A 16,992-nucleotide genomic window follows, 5' to 3' on the forward strand; every position below is an offset into this window, starting at 1 on the left:
AGGGATACCATAATACAGTGTAGTACCTTCAAGAAGGTTCAGTTTGTACTGGCGTCGCTCCTGGTGACAGATGAACGAATCAGAATATTATAGTAATACAAAGGAACTTGTATAACCCACTAGCAGTATCACCAAATAGTAAAATGAAAAAAAAAAGGCGAAGAGCAATAAATTTTTCATGACAAAACAATGCCATTGCTGAAATTATGACCACAACGAGGTCTTCGAAAATTGTAGGTCAAAAGGAAAAAAAATTATCAAAAGATGTATAACAGTCATAGGAGCGCAACACTGACATTCAGTGAATTAAACATATATTTAATTAATATATATTTATGTATAATGTGTATATAATAACTTACTTTCAACTTTTTATATAATTTCTGTTGTTAACATATTTATTTATTTGTCTTATTTTATGTTTCACTATAGTCTTTTGTAAATACTTAAAACTAGGTATCTGGCAATTGTACTACCTTTCCGTCCTCATGACGTCACAAAACGCATGTAGGCTCATATTTGTATCTTTACGGGCTGCTCTGTGAGCAAGAGCCCGTGCTGACACAAGGTCAGCTTAATCAAAAACAACAACATATTTGTATCAGTACGCTTGATAACGTCAATACGTATAGGTTGACGAAACAGCTTTCGCGTGTAAAAATACTGGAGTAAATGGACACTAATGTGTCCATTAGTAACCTGAACAATGAAGTAAAGAAAATAATTAGAAAATATGAAGCAATTTAAAAAAAAGCTGGTTAACAGTGAGAAAGCCATTCTATTCAATGAATGTTGTATCCGTGAAAAATTGTGCCCTAGAAGTATATATATATATAGATATAATATAATATATATATATATATATATATATATATATATATATATATACATATATTTATCATTTATACAACATATCATTTATGCCAAACACAAATTCATCAGTTAGTTTTCAGTAACACCCTCGTCATTCCTATTATTATTATTATTATTATTATTATTATTATTATTATTATTATTATTATTATTATTATTATTATTATTATTATTATTATTATTATTATTATTATTATACACTGGAATTTCAATCATTTGAAATTCCAGCCCCCAAAAGAAAATGGTTATTGGTGTGAAAGAAGTAACAGAGGGTGAGAGGAAATACAGAAAAGATCAATTATTAGATAAAGAAAAATGAAATTATATATTTTACAGAGATATCTTCCAAGAAATGGTGCTTCTACACACCACCACTTCTTGGTGGACTCCAAGTCTCCAGAGGAAACGAAATCGGGGAATACATTTCTCTTCGACGAGAGACTGATATTTGCTTCGAAGATCTCTCTGAAGTCGATCCTGGCAAGGGAACCCTGGAGCCTAGTACTGAAAGACCTTGACCTTGCTCCGCCTGAAGAATTGAAGGAGGCTCCGGATTCTGAAGACAATCCCAGAGGGGGAGCTCTGAAGCTCCGAGCACTGAAGACTTGCTTCCTCTCCCGAAGGACTGTCGGAGACCCAGGATTCCTGGGAATTTCAAAAATTTTCCCGAGCAGATTTGGAAACTAAGGAAAGGGAGCAAGCAGCTTGTATAGTTTTATAACAACAAAATGGAACCCATTTTTTGTAACAATTGGTTGTGCTTTGTTAGCTGCTATTGTTAATGCTGCTTATACCTCGGTGTTCGACGCCCTTCGGACGTCATTTGGTGCCGAGGGAAACGATTATGACCTTACACACTTATATGACGATTGCGTTAACGACGTGAACGGACCTTGGAACTCACCAACGGCGGCAGGCATTGCTGCCACCGGTCTTGTTGTTGGTGGTCGCCTAGGTTGGTTGGCATATAGGAAATGGAATAGTTTTGGCAAGGAAATTGAGGATGCAGACCAGGAGCACGAAACTGACAAGAGGAACGCCCAAATCCAGGTGTCTCTAGAACATCTGGGACAACCAGAACCTGACAACGAACGACCGGAACCTGACAACGAACGAGATGTGGAGGAACACCAGGAAACAGACAAGAGGAACGTCGAAACCCAGGTGTCTCTAGAACATCTTGGTCAACCGCAAAATGACAACGAACCAGGGGATGAAATCGAAAAATCTAAATTGGCAGACATCATGCGTCTTCAAGAGGAACTGCTTGAGGGAAAGAAGCAGTTAGAGGAAGAATTGAGAGATGCTGCCAATCAAAGAAACAGGATGGAGGAGTGTCTGGAAGAGGCACAAGAAGAAGTCCTGGTTCTGAAGGACGAAATGATGGCGATGGAATATGAGAACGAGCAGAGGTTAATACAAAAAGAAAATGAAAATGCGGCTGTCAAAGACGCCATGGAGGTGGCTTTAGACCAGCAGCGTAGAACAAATAACCTCTTGAAAGAGGCAGAGGCTCAGAACGAGGCTTTTCAACGTCGCCTGATGGAAAAAGACGAGTTGTTAAAGCAGAAAAAACACGAGCTAGAACGGAAAAATGAAGTTTCGAGAATGGAGGAAGAGCTGAACGCGCTCTTGAGAGAAGTCACCCAGAAGGAAAGAGACTTCGATTTGTACATGAGAAATTCTAAGAAGGATCTGGAACAGAGAGAAAAAAATCTCTCCCAAAAAGGAAAGGAGCTGGACAAAAAGTTCTCCCATTTACAACATGCGAAGAAGGACATTAAAAGTGAAGAAAAGAAAGCAGGCAAGGCAGTGCAATCGGCCCAGGAGAAGGAAAAAGTCCTACTGAAATTGGAGAATGAGTTGAAGAAGAGGGAAAAAGCTGTCCTCGATAAAGAAAAGAACCTCTTTCAATTAGAAGAAAAGTTGCGAGGTAAGGAAGAAGCCGTCCTCACTTGAAAAGAAGAATGTTATCAAGCTGGAAGAAGAGTTACAAGCCAAAGAAGAGGCTGTCATCGAAACACAGAATAATCTGTTGAGATTCGATGAGAAGTACAGGAGGAGAGAAGATGAACTGATGGCAAAAGAAGAATCCGTCAGCCACCAAGAATCTGTTCTGATGGAATTCGATCAGAAATTACAGGCAAGAGAAGAAGAACTGGTGGCAAAGGAAAAGTCCGCCCGCCAGCAAGAATCTGTTCTAATGAATTCGATCAAAATTAGAAATAGAAAGAGAAGAAGAATTGTTGGCCAAGGAAGAGTCCATCCGTAACCAGGATGCTGTCTGATGAAATTCGATCAGAAATTACAGGAAAGAGAACAAGACTTGTTGAGAAAAGAAGAGTCCTTCTGTCACCCAGAAATAGAAGAGGACTTACAAGTGCAAAGGCAGCTCCTTCAAAACGAGGCAAGTCCAGTGTTAGACGATGGGTTACCCGAAGAAGGTGAACCCAAAGTAAGTTGTGAGACACTTCCAGTCGATGACGAAAAAATTCTACCTGCTGGAGAAGAAGAAAACGAAGTCACTGAACTCTCCATCGCCGATCCCCACACTTCACTGAATGAAGTGGAGAATGTTAAAGAACAATGCTCAAAGAGAGAAAGGGGAAAGGAAGGAAAAATAGACGCAGAAAGAGGCAGGAGAGACAGCAAGAGCGTCTTGGGGAGAAAAGTCCAGTGTTAGAGGATGGGTTACCCGAAGAAGGTGAACCCAAAGAAAGTTGTGAGACACCTCCAGTCGATGAGAACAGAATTCTACCTACTTCACTGAATGAAGTGGAGAATGTGAAAGAAGAATGCCTCAGAGAGAAGAAAGGGAAAGGAAGGAAAATTAGACGCAGGAAGAGGCAGGAGAGACAGCAAGAGCGTCTTGAGAAGGAAAACACTGCTGTTTCAGAAGCAGCTGCCAGACCTGAAGTGGAAGACAGTGAACCTGAAGAAGGAGGATCTGGAAGTCCAAGCCTTTCAGATGAGGACGCACCACTACCCGCTGGGAAGGTCGACGTGGAAATGGCCCAACTATCCATTGCCAATTCCATCAACATCATCTATGATGTGGAACAATTGGAAAAAGAATGGATAAAAGAGGAGAAGAAAGGAAAACGGAGAAACAGGAGAAAGAGGCAGCGAGACCAGAGTGAAGATTATGAGCCTGTGAACAGTGAACCTGAATCAGGAGTTGAAGAAAATTCAATAATAGAGGACACTGTAGAAATGGAAGACAACAACGAATCACACGATGACAGCGAAGAATCAAAGTATTGGGAAGATTCAGAAGATGAGTTCTCAGAAGAGCAAGATGAGGAAGACGAGGAGGACTCAGAAGAAGAGGATGAGGAGGATGAGGAGGACTCTGAACAAGATGAGGAGGATGAGGAGGACTTAGAAGGAAGATGAGGAGGATGTGGAGGAATCAGATCAAGAAGAAGAGGACTCAGAACAAGAGGAAGAGGATGAGAACTCAGAACATAACAGGCCTAAAGCTAAAGCTAAAGCTAAAGTTAAAACTCAGGCTCAAGAGTATGTATGGCGGATTCCAGGGTTACCCAGGAAACGAATTCCGGGACTACAGAAGATGAGGCCGCCAAATCCGCAAGCGAAAAAAATGGCCGCAAGAAGACGAAGGAGCAAAAGAGCCAAATGAACAGGCTCGAAAACAACAAGTCCACCAAAAGGTTAAGAGGAATCAGTTCCAGCGAGGAGGAAACAGATGGTAAAGGATGGACAAGAGGTAAAATGTCTGGTCCTGGAATTGGCTTGCGGGTGACAAAGCCTGGCTTTCCCCACCAAGGCAGGTGGATGGACTACACCAAAAGAGGCCGGCAACTACAATTCCCCACCGGGGCAGGAAGATGGACTCCACCAGTGGGACCAATGGCTGGTTCCCCCCAATCAGCCATTGACTCCAACTGACGGACTCCACCAGCGAGAACAGTGGGTGCCCTTCCCCACCGAGGCAGGCTGACGGACTCTACCAGCGAGGGCCAGTGGGTGCCCTTCCCCGCCGAGGAAGACGGACGGACTCTACCAGCGAGGGCCATGGGTGCCCTTCCCCGCCGAGGCAGACGAAGGACTCTACCGCGGAGGGCCCTTGGAAGTGCCCTTCCCGCCGAGGAGATGGAACGGACTCTTACCAGTGAGGGCCATTGGGTGCCCTTCCCCCGCCGAGGGAAGATGGCTGACTCTACCAGTGGAGGGCCTTGGGTGCCCTTCCCCGCCGAGGCCAGACGGACGGACTTACCAGCGGGGCCATTGGGTGGTCCCTTCCCCGCCGAGGAAGATGGGACTGGACCTCTACCAAGTCCGAGGGGCCTTGGGTTGCCCTTCCCCGCCGAGGAGACGGAAGGACCTACCAGCGGAGGGCCTGGGTACCCTTCCCCGCCGAGGAAGATGGACGGACTATAACCAAGCGAGGGCCTTTGGGTGGCCCTTCCCCGACGAGGAAAGGGGATGGACGGACTCTTACCAGCCCCCCGAGGGCCTTGGGTGCACTTCCCCGGCCGAGGAAACGGACGGACTCCTACCAGCGAGGGGCCATTGGGTGGTACCCTTCCCCCTCCGAGGCAAGACTGGACGGGACTCTACCTAGCGAGGGCCATGGGTTACCCTTTCCCGCCCGAGGAAGACGGAACGGAACTCTACCAGCGAGGTCCATCTGCCCTTCCCCACCGAGGGAAGACGGACGGGGACTCCTTACCAGCGAGGGTCCTTTGGGCCGCCCTGCCCGACGGAAGGAAAGGATGGAAAACGGACTCCTTACCACGCCGAGGGCCTGGGAAAGGGCCCTTCCCCGTTCCGAGGAAGGATGGACCCGGAACTTACCAGCGAGGGCCCCATGGGGCCCTTCCCCGCCGAGGAAGATGGACGGACTCTAACCATCGGGGAGGGCCATGGGTGCCCTTCCCCGCCGAGGAAGATGGACGGACCTCTACCAGCGAGGGGCCATGGGTGCCCTTCCCCGCCCGAGGAATGGACGGACGGACTTACCAGCGAGGGCCCATGGGTGCCCTTGCCCCCGCCGGGGAAGGAAATGGACGGATCTCTACCAGCGGATGGGCCTATGGGTGCACCCTTCCCCCCGAGGGAAGAATGGACGGACCTTACCATGCGAGGGACCATGGGTGCCCTTCCCCGCCGAGGAAGACGGACGGATTTTAACTCTCACCAGCGAGGGCCTTGGGTGCCCTTCCCCGGGCCGAGGAAGATGGACGGGACTTCTACAGCGAGGGCCTTGGGTTCCCTTCCCCGCCCCCCGAGGCCAGAAGGAACGGACTCTACCACGGAGGGCCATGGGTGCCCTTTCCCCGCCGAGGAAGACGGACGGACTCTACCAGCGAAGGGCCTTGGGTGCCCTTCCCCGCCGAGGGAACGATTGGAACGGACTCACCAGCCGAGGCCGTGGGGCCCTTCCTGGCCACCGGGCCGGTTCGAGGGCCCTTCCCTTTCTTCGGCCCTTTGGGACGGGCCCCCCAGCCTTCCTGGCCACCGCCGGTCGGAAGCCCTTCCCCTTCTTCGGCTGGGACGGGCAAGCCTCCTCCTGGCCAACGCCGGTCGAGCCCTTCCCCTTCTTCTGCTGGGACGGGCATGCCTCTCCTGGGCCACCGCGGTCGAGGGGGCCTCCCCCTTCCCTTCGGCCCCTCGGGACGGGCAGCCCTCCTGGCCAACCGCCCGGTCGGAGCCCTTCCCCTTCTTCGGCTGGGACGGGCAGGCCTCTCCTGGGCCAACCGCCGGTCCGAGCCCTCCCCCTCTTCGGCTGCGGCGGGGCAGCCTCTCCTGGCCCCCACGCCGGTCGAGCCCTTCCCCCTTATTCGGCTTGGGACCCTTGGCCCCAGCCTCTCCTGGCCACCGCCGGCGGAAGCCCTTCCCCCTTCTTCGGATTGGGACGAGGCAGCCTCTCCTGGCCACCGCCGGTCCGAGCCCTTCCCCCTTCTTCGGCCTTGGGACGGGCTAGCCTCCTCCCTGGCCAACCGCCGGTCGAGCCCTTCCCCCAGCTTCGGCCCTTGGGACGGGCAGCCCCTTCTTCCTGGCCACGCCCGGTCGAGGGCCCTTCAACTTCTTGGCTGGAGGGTGGGCAGCCTCTCCTCGGTCCACCGCAGGTCGAGCCCTTCCCCCTTGCTTCGGCTGGGACGGGCAGCCTCTCCTGGTAGCCTACTTCTCGCCTGGTCGAGCCCCTTCCCCCTTCATCGGCTGGGACGGGGCAGCCTCCCCTGGCCACCGCGGTCGAGCCCTTCCCCTTCTTCTGGCGGGACGGGCAGCCTCCACCTGGCCACCGCGGTCGACCCTTCCCCCTTCTTCCGGCTGGGCCGGGCAGCCTCCCCTGGCCACCGACCGGTCGAGCCTTCTTCTTCGGCTGGGACCGGGCAGCCCTCTCGGCCACCGACCGGTTCGAGCCCTTCCCCCTTCTTCGGCATGACGGGCAGCCTCCCGGGCCACCCGCCGTCGAGCCCTTCCCCCTTCTCGGCTGGAGGGGCAGGCCATCTCCTGTCCACCGCGGTCGACCCTTCCCCCTTCTTCGTCTGGGATGGGCAGCCTCTCCTGGCCACGTCGGTCGAGCCCTTCCCCCTTCTTTGCTCGGGATGGGCAGCCGTCTGCCTTCCACCGTCGGTCGAGCCTTCCCCATTCTTCGGCTGGGACGGGCAGCCTCTCCTGGCCACCGCGGTCGAGCCCGGTTCCGAACTTATTCGGCTGGGATGGGCAGCCTCCTCCTGGCCACCGTCGGTCGAGCCCTTCCCCCTTCTTGCTGGGACGGGAGGCTGTCCACCGCCGGTCAGCCTTCCCTTCTTCGGCCTGGGGATCCACCGCCGGTCGAGCCTTTCTCTGTCCACCGCGGTCGAAGCCCTTCCCCCTTCTTCGGCTGGGGATGGGCAGCCCACTCTCCTGGCCACCGCCGGCCAGACGGGAGGTCATTCCCCCTTCTGGGGCATGGGATGGGCAGCCTCTCCTGGCCACCACGGTCGAGCCCTTTCCCCCTTCTTCGGCTTGGACGGGCAGCCCTCCCCCTCTGGCCTGGGCACGGCTCGAGCCCTTCCCCCTTCTTTATCTGGGACGGGCATCGAGCCCTTCCCCCTCCTGGCCACGCCGCTGGAGCCCTTCCCCCTTCTTCTTTGGCTTGGGACGGGCAGCCTCTACTCGGCCACCGCCGGTCGAGGGCTACTTCCCCCTTCTTTGGAGGCTGGGATGGGCAGCCTCTCCTGTCCACCGCCGGTCGGGCAGCCTCTCCTGGTCACTGCTGGTCGAGCCCCTCCCCCTTCTTCGGCTGGGACGGGCAGCCTCTCCTGGCCACCGCCGGTCGAGCCCTTCCCCCTTCTTCGGCTGGGACGGGCAGCCTCTCCTGGCCACCGCCGGTCGAGCCCTTCCTTCTTCGGCTGGGACGGCAGCTGTGCACCGGCCGGTCGAGGCCCTTCCCCTTCTTTGGCTGGGATGGGCAGCCTCCTGCTCGCCTCTCCTGACCGGCTGCGAGTCACTCCTCCCCCTTCTTTGCTGGGATGGGCAGGCTGGACACCGCCGGTCGAGCCCTTCCCCCTTCTGGCTGGACCTCCGGTCGAGCCCTTCCCCCTTCTTTGCGGGACAGCCTGTGCGTCCCCCGCCGGTCGAGCCCCCCTTCCCCTTCTTCGGCTGACGGGCAGCCTCTCCTGGGCCACCGCCGGTCGAGCCCTTCCCCCTTCTTCGGCTGGGACGGGCAGCCTCTCCTGGCCACCGCCGGTCGAGCCCTTCCCCCTTCTTCGGCTGGGACGGGCAGCCTCTCCTGGCCACCGCCGGTCGAGCCCTTCCCCCTTCTTTGGCTGGGATGGGCAGCCTCTCCTGGCCACCGCCGGTCGAGCCCTTCCCCCTTCGGCTTCGGCTTTGGACGTCGAGCTCCTCTCCTGGCCACCGCCGGTCGAGCTCTTCCCCTTCTTTGGCTGGGATGGGCAGCCTCTCCTGTCCACCGCCGGTCGGGCAGCCTCTCCTGGTCACTGCTGGTCGAGCCCCTCCCCCTGCTTCGGCTGGGAGGGCAGCTGAGCTCCCCCTGCTTCGGCTGGGAAGGCAGTTGGCCCTCTCTGGCCACCGCCGTCGGGAGCTCTGCTTCGGCTGGGACGGGCAGCCTCTCCTGGTCACACCTGGTCGAGCTCTTCCTCCTGCTTCGGCTGGGATGGGCAGCCTCTCCTGGCCACCGCCGGTCGAGCCCTCCCCCCTGCTTCGGCTGGGATGGGCAGCCTCTCCTGGCCACTGTCGGTAGACCTCTTCCCCCTGCTTCAGCTGGGATGGGCAGCCTATCCTGGTCACCGCTGGTCGAGCCCTTCCCCCTGCTTCGGCTGGGATGGGCAGCCTCTCCTGGTCACCGCCGGTCGAGCCCCTCCCCCTGCTTCGGCTGGATGGGGAGCGGCTGGCCACGTGGGTCGAGCTCCGCCTTCGGCATGGCACCGCCCCACCGTCAGCCCCTCCTCCTGCTTCGGCTGGGAGCATCTCGGCACCGACCGGGTCACTTTCGCCTTCCTCTCCTGCCCACCACTGGTCGAGCTCTTCCCCTTGCTTCGGCTAGGATGGGCAGCCTCTCCTGGCCACTGCCGGACGAATCCATCCCCCTGCTTTGGCTGGGACGGGCAGCCTATCGGGGCCACCGCCGTGGAGACCTTCCCCCTGCTTCAGCTGGGATGGGTAGCCTCTCCTGGCCACCACCGGTCGAGCCCCTCCCCCTTCTTCGGCTGGGATGGGAAGCCTCTTCTAGCCACCGCCGGTCGAGCCCTTCACTCTGCTTCAACTGGGATTAGCAGCCTCTCCTGGCCACCGCTGATCGAGTTCTTCTCCCTGCTTCGGCTGGGACGGGCAGCCTCTCCTGGCCACCGCCAGTCAAGCCCTTCCCCCTGCTTCGGCTAGGACGGGCCGCCTCTCCTGGCCACCACAGGCTCCCCTCCCCCTGCCTCGGCTGGACGGGTAGCCTCTTCCTACCCCAGGCCATCCGAGCCCCTCCCCCTGCTTCGGGTGGGACGGGCAGCCTATCCTGGCCACCACTGTTCGAGCCCTTCCCCCTGATTTGGCTGGGACGGGCAGCTTCTTCCTGCCACCGCCGGTCGAGCTCTTACCCCTGCTTTGGCTGGGACGGGCAGTTTCTCCTGGATACCGCTGGTCGAGCCCCTCCCCCTGCTTAGGCTGGGACGGGCAGCCTCTCCTTGCCACCCCTGGTCGAGCTGTTCCCCGCACGGTTCAGTTCGGACGACTCAAGGCCGTCGACTCTTCCCCCCGCTTCGGCTTAGATGGGTCACGACCTCTCCTGGGTCACTGTCGGTCGAGCTCTTCCCCCTTCTTCGGCTGGGAGGGCAGCCTCTCCTGTCCAGCGCCGTCCCCAGCCCTCCCCCGATGCTTGGCTGGGATGAGCAGCCTTTACTGGTCATCGCTGATCGAGCTCTTCCCCCTGCTTCGGCTGGGATGGGCAGCCTCTCCTGGTCACTGCTGGTCGAGCTCTTCCCCCTGCTTTGGCTGGGACGGGCAGCCTCCCCTGGCCACCGCCGGTCGAGCCCCTCCCCCTTCTTCGGCTGGGACAGGCAGCCTCTCCTTGCCACCGCTGGTCGAGCTCTTCCGCCTGCTTTGGCTGGGACGGGCAGCCTCCCCTGGCCACTGCCGGTCGAGCCCCTCCCCCTTCTTCGGCTGGGACAGGCAGCCTCTCCTTGCCACCGCTGGTCGAGCTCTTCCCCCTGCTTTGGCTGGGATGGGCAGCCTCTCCTGGCCACCGCTGGTCGAGCCCCTCCCCCTGCTTTGGCTGGGATGAGCAGCCTTTACTGGTCATCGCTGATCGAGCCCTTCCCCCTGCTTCGGCTGGAATGGGCAGCCTCTCCTGGCCACCACCGGTCGAGCTCTTCCCCCAGCTTCGGCTGGGACGGGCAGCCTCTCCTGGTCACCGCTGGTCGAGCCCTTCCCCTGCTTCGGCTTGGATGGGCAGCCTCTCCTGGCCAACGCTGGTCGAGCCCCTCCCCCTTCTTCAGCTGGGAAGGGCAGCCTCTCCTGCCCACATCTGGTCGAGCTCTTCCCCCTGCTTCGGCTGGGAGGGCAGCCTCTCCTGGTCACCGCCGGTTGAGCCCTCCCCTCTGCTTCGGCTGGGATGGGCAGCCTCTCCTGGCCACTGTCGGTAGACCTCTTCCCCCTGCTTCAGCTGGGACGGGCAGCCTCTCCTGGTCACCGCTGGTCGAGCCCTTTCCTCTGCTTCGGCTGGGACGGGCAGCCTCTCCTGGCCACCGCCGGTCGAGCCCTTTCCTCTGCTTCGGCTGGACGGGGGCAGCCTCTCCTGCCACCGGGGCTGTCGAGCTCTTCCGGCCTGCTTTTGGCTGGGATGGGCAGCCTCTCCTGGCCACCGCCGGTCGAGCCCTTCCCCCTCCTTCGGCTGGGACGGGCAGCCTCTCCTTGCCACCGCTGGTCGAGCTCTTCCGCCTGCTTTGGCTGGGACGGGCAGCCTCTCCTTGCCACCACCGTCGAGCCCTTTCCTCTGGCTTCGGCTGGGACGGTCAGCCTCTCCTTGCCACCGCTGGTCGAGCTCTTCCGCCTGCTTTGGCTGGGATGGGCAGCCTCTCCTTGCCACCGCCGGTCGAGCCCTTTCCTCTGCTTCGGCTGGAAACGGGCGCCCTCTCCTTGCCCACCGCTGGTCGAGCTCTTCCGCCTGCTTTGGCTGGGATGGGCAGCCTCTCCTTGCCACCGCCGGTCGAGCCCTTTCCTCTGCTTTGGCTGGGACGGGCAGCCTCTCCGCGCCACCGCTGGTCGAGGCTCTTCCGCCTGCTTTGGCCCCTGGGATGGGCAGCCTCTCCTTGCCGGGACCGCTGGTCGAGCCCCTCCCCTGCTTTGGCCTGGGATGAGCAGCTTTACTGGTCATGCACTGATCGAGCCCTTCCCCCTGCTTCGGCTGGAATGGCAGCCTCTCCTGGCCCACCACAGTCGAGCTCTTCCCCGCTTCGGCTGGGTACGGCAGCCTCTCCTGGTCCCACATGGTCGAGCCCTTCCCCCTGCTTCGGCTTGGAATGGGCAGCCTCTCCTGGCCAACGCTGGTCGAGCCCCTCCCCTTCGGTTCAGGGGCTGGGAAGGGCAGCCTCTCTCCCACATCTGGTCGAGCTCTTCCCCCTGCTTCGGCTGGGAAGGGCAGGCCATCTCCTGTCACCACCGGTTGAGCTCTCCCCTCTGCTTCGGCGTGGATGGGCAGCCTCTCCTGGCCACTGTCGGTAGACCTCTTCCCCTGCTTCAGCTGGGACGGGCAGCCTCCCTTCTGGTCACCGCTGGTCGAGCCCTTTCCTCTGCTCTTCGGCGGGGTTGGGACGGGCAGCCCTACCTGCCTGGTCACCGTGGGCTGAGCACAGGGGACTCTTTCCCCCATTCCCCCATGCTTCGGCTGGGGATGGGCAGCCCTCCTCCTGGCCCGGCCACCGCCAGTCGTAGCCCCTTCACCCCCTCCGTTTGGCTTGGACTGGCAAGCCTCTCCTTGACAAACCGCTGGTCGAGCCTCTCCGCCTGAATTTGGCTGGGACTGGGCAGCCTCCCCTGGCCACCGCCGGGTCGAGCCCCTCCCCCTTCTTCCAGCTTGGACGGAAGGGAGCCCTCCCTTCCACCGTCTTGGTTTCTGGTCGAGCTCTTCCGCCTGCTTTGGCTTGGGAAGGGCAGCCTCCCCGGCCACTGCCCGGTCGAGCCCCTCCCCTTTTCTTTCGGCTGGGACGGGCAGCCTCGCCTTGCCACCGCTGGTCGAGCTCTTCCCCCTGCTTCAGGCTGGGATGAGCAGACTCTCCCCTGGACAAACTGCCTGTTCGATACCCCTCACCTCCATGCTTCGGCTTGGATGGGCAGCACGTTCCTGGCCGACCGCTGGTACGAGCTCTTCCCCCAGGCTTCGGCTGGGAACGGGCAGCCCTCCTGCCTGGCCACCGCCGGTCCGAGCCCCCTCCCCCTACTTCGGCATTCTTCGATGGGCAAACCTCTCCTGGCCACCCCACCGGTCCAAGCAACCTCTCCCTACTTCGGCTGGGGACGGGCAGCCTCTTCCTTCCTACCCCCAACTAGTCGAGCTCTTACCCCTGCTTCGCGTCTAGGATGGGCAGCCTCTCCTGGCCACTGCCGGACGAGTCCATCCCCCTGTTTCTGTTTGGCTGGGGACGGCCAGACCTCTACTGGCCACCCCGCCGTTGGAGGACCTTCCCTTGCTTCAGCTGGGATGGGTGGCAAGCCTCGCCTTGGCCATCAAACCCGTTCCGAGCCCCTCCCCCTTCTTCGGCTGGGGCTTGGCAGTCCTCCCTTATAGCCACCACTGGTCGAGCCCTTCCCTCTGCTTCAGCTGGGTATTAGCAGCCTTTCCTGGCCACCGCCAGTCAAGCCCTTCCCCCTGCTTCGGCTAGGGTGGGCCGTCTCTCCTGGCCACCACGGTTCGAGCGCCTCTCCCCCTGCCTCGACTGGGACGGGCAGCCTCTCTTGGCCACCGCCAGCCCGAGCCCATTTCCCCCTGCTTTCGGGTGGGAACGGGCAGCGTATCCTGGCCACCACCGCTGGTTCGAGCCCTTTCCCCTTGATTTGGCTGGAACGGGCAAGCTTCTTCCAGCCACGGCCGGGTCCAAGCTCTTCCCCCTGCTTTGGCGTGGGACTGGGCAGCTTCTTTCTGCCACCACTCCGCCGGTCAAACTCTTCCCACCCCTCACGTTTGGCTGGGAACGGGCAATTTTCCTCCGGATACCGCTGGTCGAGAACCTCCCCCTGCTTCAGTGGGGACGAGCAGCCTCTCCTGGCCACCGCTGGTCAAGCCCCTCCCCCTGCTTCAGCTGGGACGGGGGCAAGCCTCGTCCTAGCCACCGCCAGTCCCGAGCTGTTCCCCTGCTTCAGACGGGATGGGGCAAGCCTCTTCCTGGCCACCGCTGGTCGGAGCCCCCCCTGCTTCGGCCAGGGACAAGGCAGCCGTCTCCTGGCCGTCCGCTGATCAAGCCCCTCCACCCCCTGCTTTCAGCCTGGGACGGGCAGGGGCCTATTCCATAGCCACCAGCCAGTCGAGCTGTTCACCCCCTGCTTCAGCTGGGATGGGGCAGGCCTATCCTGGCCCACCGCTGGTCGCAGGCCCTTCCACCCCCTGCTTCGGTCAGGGACAGGCAGCCTCTCCATGGCCTCCCGCTGATCAAGCCCCTCCCCCTGCTTCAAGCTGGGATGGGCAGCCTATCACCTAGCCAACCGCTGGTCGAGCCCTTATTCCCCCTGCTTCAGCAGGGGACTAGCAGCCTCTCCACGGCCCTCCTTCGATCAAGCCCTTCCTCCTGCTTTCACCTCTCTCCAGGCCACTGCCAGTCGGGGGGGGTGGTCGGGTGGGCCCTTCCCCTGCAGGGCAGGGGGCGGGAGGGCAGTCGGGGGGGGGGGGGTCGGGGGGGGGCGCTTTCGGGCCACTCGGCGCCCCTACGTTCCCCTCTGCCTTCAGGAGGACGAGGCCAGCCTCTCCTGTCCACCGCCGGTCAAGCCCTTCCCCTGCTTCGCAGGGACAGGCCAGCCCTTCCTGGTCTCCTCCGCTGATCAAGCCCCTCCCCCATGCGTTCAGCTGGGTACGGGACAAGCCTCTCCTAGCCACCACCAGTCGAGCTCTTTTCCCCCTGCTTCAGCTGGGATGGGCAGCCAGATCCTGGCTCCCCACTGATCAAGCCCCTTCCCCTGCTTCAGCTGGGATGGGCAGCCTCTCCTAGCCACCACTGGTTGAGCTCTTCCCCCTGCTTCAGCTGAAATGGGTAGCCTGCTCCTGGACACTCGCCGTTCGAACCCCTGCCCCCTGTTTCGGATGGGACGAGCAGCCTCTCCTGGCCCACCGGCGGTCGAGCTCTTCCCCCTGCTTCAGTTCAGGGGCATGGGCCCAAGCCCTCTCCTGGCCACCACCAGTCAAAGGCACCCTTTCCCCATGCTTAAGCTGGGACGGGCAGCCATCTCCTAGCCAACCGCCAGTTCAAGCCCTTCACCCTGCTTCAGCGGGGAACTGGCAGCCCTCTCCAGGCCTCCTTCGATCAAGCCACCCTTCCTCCTGCTTCACCTTCTCGCCCATGGGCCACTTGCCAGTCGGCCCTTCCCCCTGCTTCAGTGAGGACGAGCAGCCTCCGTTCTCCTGGCCACCGCCGGTCAAGCCCCTTCCCCCTGCTTTCGGCAGGGACAGGCAGGCCCTTCTGGTGGCCCTCCGCTGGATCAAGCCCTCCCCCATGCTTTCAGCTGGGACGGGCAGATCCTCCTTAGCCCACCCCGCCAGTTCGAGACTGTTTCCCCCTGCTTCATGCTGGGAATGGGCAGCCTCTCCTGGCCACCGCTGGTTCGAGCCCTTCCCCATGCTTCGGCAGGGAACAGGCAGCCTCGACCTGGACCTTCCCGCCCTGATCCAAGCCCCTCCCCCCCCCCCCCCCCCCCCCTAGCTTCAGCTGGGATGGGCAGCCTCTCCTAGCCCACCGCTGGTCGAGCCCTTCCCCCTGCTTCAGAGGGGACTGGCAGCCTCTCCAGGCCTCCTTTCGATCAAGCCCTTCCTCCTGCTTTCACCTCTATCCAGGCCCACTGCCAGCTCCGGGGCCCTTAGCCCCTGCTTCAGTGAGGACGAGCAGCCTCTCCTGGCCACCGCCGGTCAAGCCCTTCCACCCCTGCTTCGGCAGGGACAAGGCAGCCCTTCCTGGCCTCCGCTGATCAAGCCCCTCCCCCCCCCTGCTTCAGCTGGGGACTGGGCAGCCCTCTCCTAGCCACCAACCAGTCCGAGCTGTTCCCCCTGCTTCAGTCTGGATGGGCAGGCCCGCTCCTCGGGCCTCCACTGACACAAGCACCCCTCCCCCTGCTTCAGCTGGGAACGGGCAGCCTCTCCATAGCACCGCTGGTTTTGAGCTCTTCCCCCTGCCTTCAGCTGACAAATGGGTAGCCTCTCCTGGACCAACTGCCGGTCGAACCCCCTCCCCCCTGTTCCGGCCTGGACGGAGCAGCCTCTCCATGGACCACCGCGCGGTCGAGATCTTCCCCCTGCTTCAAGCGGGGATGGGCAGCCTCTCCTGGCCCACCACCAGTTCAAAGCCCTTTCCCCTTGCTTTGGCTAGGATGGGCAGCCATCTCCTGGCCACCGCTGGTCGAGCCCCTCCCCCTGCTTCGGTTGGGATGAGGGCAGAGCCTATGGCCACCACCGGTCGAGCCCTTCCCCTTGCTTTCGGCTGGGACGGGGAAGCCTATCATGGCCACCCCGCCGGTCCGAGCTCTTTCCCCCTGCTTTGGGCTGGGACAGGCAGCCGCTCCTGGACAACACCACCGGTCAAGCCTCTCCCCCTGCTTTCGGCTGGGACAGGCAAGCCTCTCCTGGCCATCTCCTGGTCGAGCTCTTCCCCTGCTTCCGGCTGGGATGGGAAGCCTCTCCATGGCCACCGCCAGTACCTAAGCCCCCCCTCTGGCTTCAGCTGGGACGGGCAGCCTCTCCTGGCCACTGCCAGTCATGACCTTCCCCCGCTTCAGGGTGGGGGACGAGCAGCCTTCTCCTGGCCACTTCCGGTCAAGCCCAATTCCCCGCCCCTGCTTCGCAGGGACAGGCAGCCTCATTCCTGGCCTTCAACTGATCAAGCCCTTTCCCCTGGTTTCAGCAGGGACGGGCAGGCTCGCCCTGGACCACTGCCAGTAGAGCCCCTCCCCCTGTTCACGCAGACAAGGCAAGGCCCTCTCCATGGCCAACCACCAGTTGAGCCCCTTCCCCTAGCTTTGTACTTGATGGTCAGCCTTCTCCTTGGCCTTCCGCCGGTCGAGCCACCCTCCCCTGCTTTCGGAGGGGACGGGCAGCCTATACCTGGCCTCCACCAGTTGAGATCCCATCCTCTTGCTTTGCCGGCCGTGGGGCTATGGGCAGGCTCCTCCTGGCCGGTCCGCTGATCAAGCTCCTCCCCCTGCTTTGGGTTTGGGGGGGTATGGGCAGCCGCTCCATGGCCTCCAACCCGGTCGAGCCCCTTCCCCCCTTCTTCCGGCGGGGGAGGGACAGCCTCTACCGTTTGGGATCCATCCACCCCATCGAACGGCCTTTTTTTTCTGCGCCGGCGGGGCACAGGCAGCTTCTGGTCCCTCAAGCCCAGTGTAGCTTTTTTTCCTTTTTTTGCAGGGATGGGGAAGCCTACTGGCCTCTGCACCGGTTGGAGGCCCTTCCAACCTGTTTTCGGT

The 16,992-nt window shown here is 60.0% G+C and overlaps 4 protein-coding genes across 4 annotated transcripts; 3 read left to right on the forward strand and 1 right to left on the reverse strand.

The window, feature by feature from the left end:
- Positions 1–3,459: 3,459 nt before the first annotated feature.
- On the forward strand, positions 3,460–4,269 carry LOC135215907 (glutamic acid-rich protein-like). Its single transcript, XM_064250862.1, has one exon. The coding sequence runs from the start codon at positions 3,460–3,462 to the stop codon at positions 4,267–4,269; it is 810 nt and encodes a 269-aa protein (XP_064106932.1).
- A 1,892-nt stretch (positions 4,270–6,161) lies between these two features.
- LOC135215908 (basic proline-rich protein-like) lies at positions 6,162–7,019 on the forward strand. Its single transcript, XM_064250863.1, has one exon. The coding sequence runs from the start codon at positions 6,162–6,164 to the stop codon at positions 7,017–7,019; it is 858 nt and encodes a 285-aa protein (XP_064106933.1).
- Positions 7,020–10,825: 3,806 nt separating this feature from the next.
- Positions 10,826–12,202, reverse strand: LOC135215909 (skin secretory protein xP2-like). Its single transcript, XM_064250865.1, has one exon. It carries the CDS (start codon positions 12,200–12,202, stop codon positions 10,826–10,828), a length of 1,377 nt encoding a protein of 458 aa, XP_064106935.1.
- A 1,678-nt stretch (positions 12,203–13,880) lies between these two features.
- Positions 13,881–15,551, forward strand: LOC135215910 (proline-rich protein 36-like). Its single transcript, XM_064250866.1, has 4 exons — positions 13,881–14,008; positions 14,270–14,390; positions 14,562–15,206; positions 15,300–15,551. Exons 1-4 carry the CDS (start codon positions 13,881–13,883, stop codon positions 15,549–15,551), a joined length of 1,146 nt encoding a protein of 381 aa, XP_064106936.1.
- The last annotated feature ends 1,441 nt before the right edge of the window (positions 15,552–16,992 follow it).

This window comes from Macrobrachium nipponense, chromosome 5, assembly GCF_015104395.2.
Source record: "Macrobrachium nipponense isolate FS-2020 chromosome 5, ASM1510439v2, whole genome shotgun sequence".
Classification (NCBI taxonomy): Eukaryota; Metazoa; Arthropoda; class Malacostraca; order Decapoda; family Palaemonidae; genus Macrobrachium; species Macrobrachium nipponense.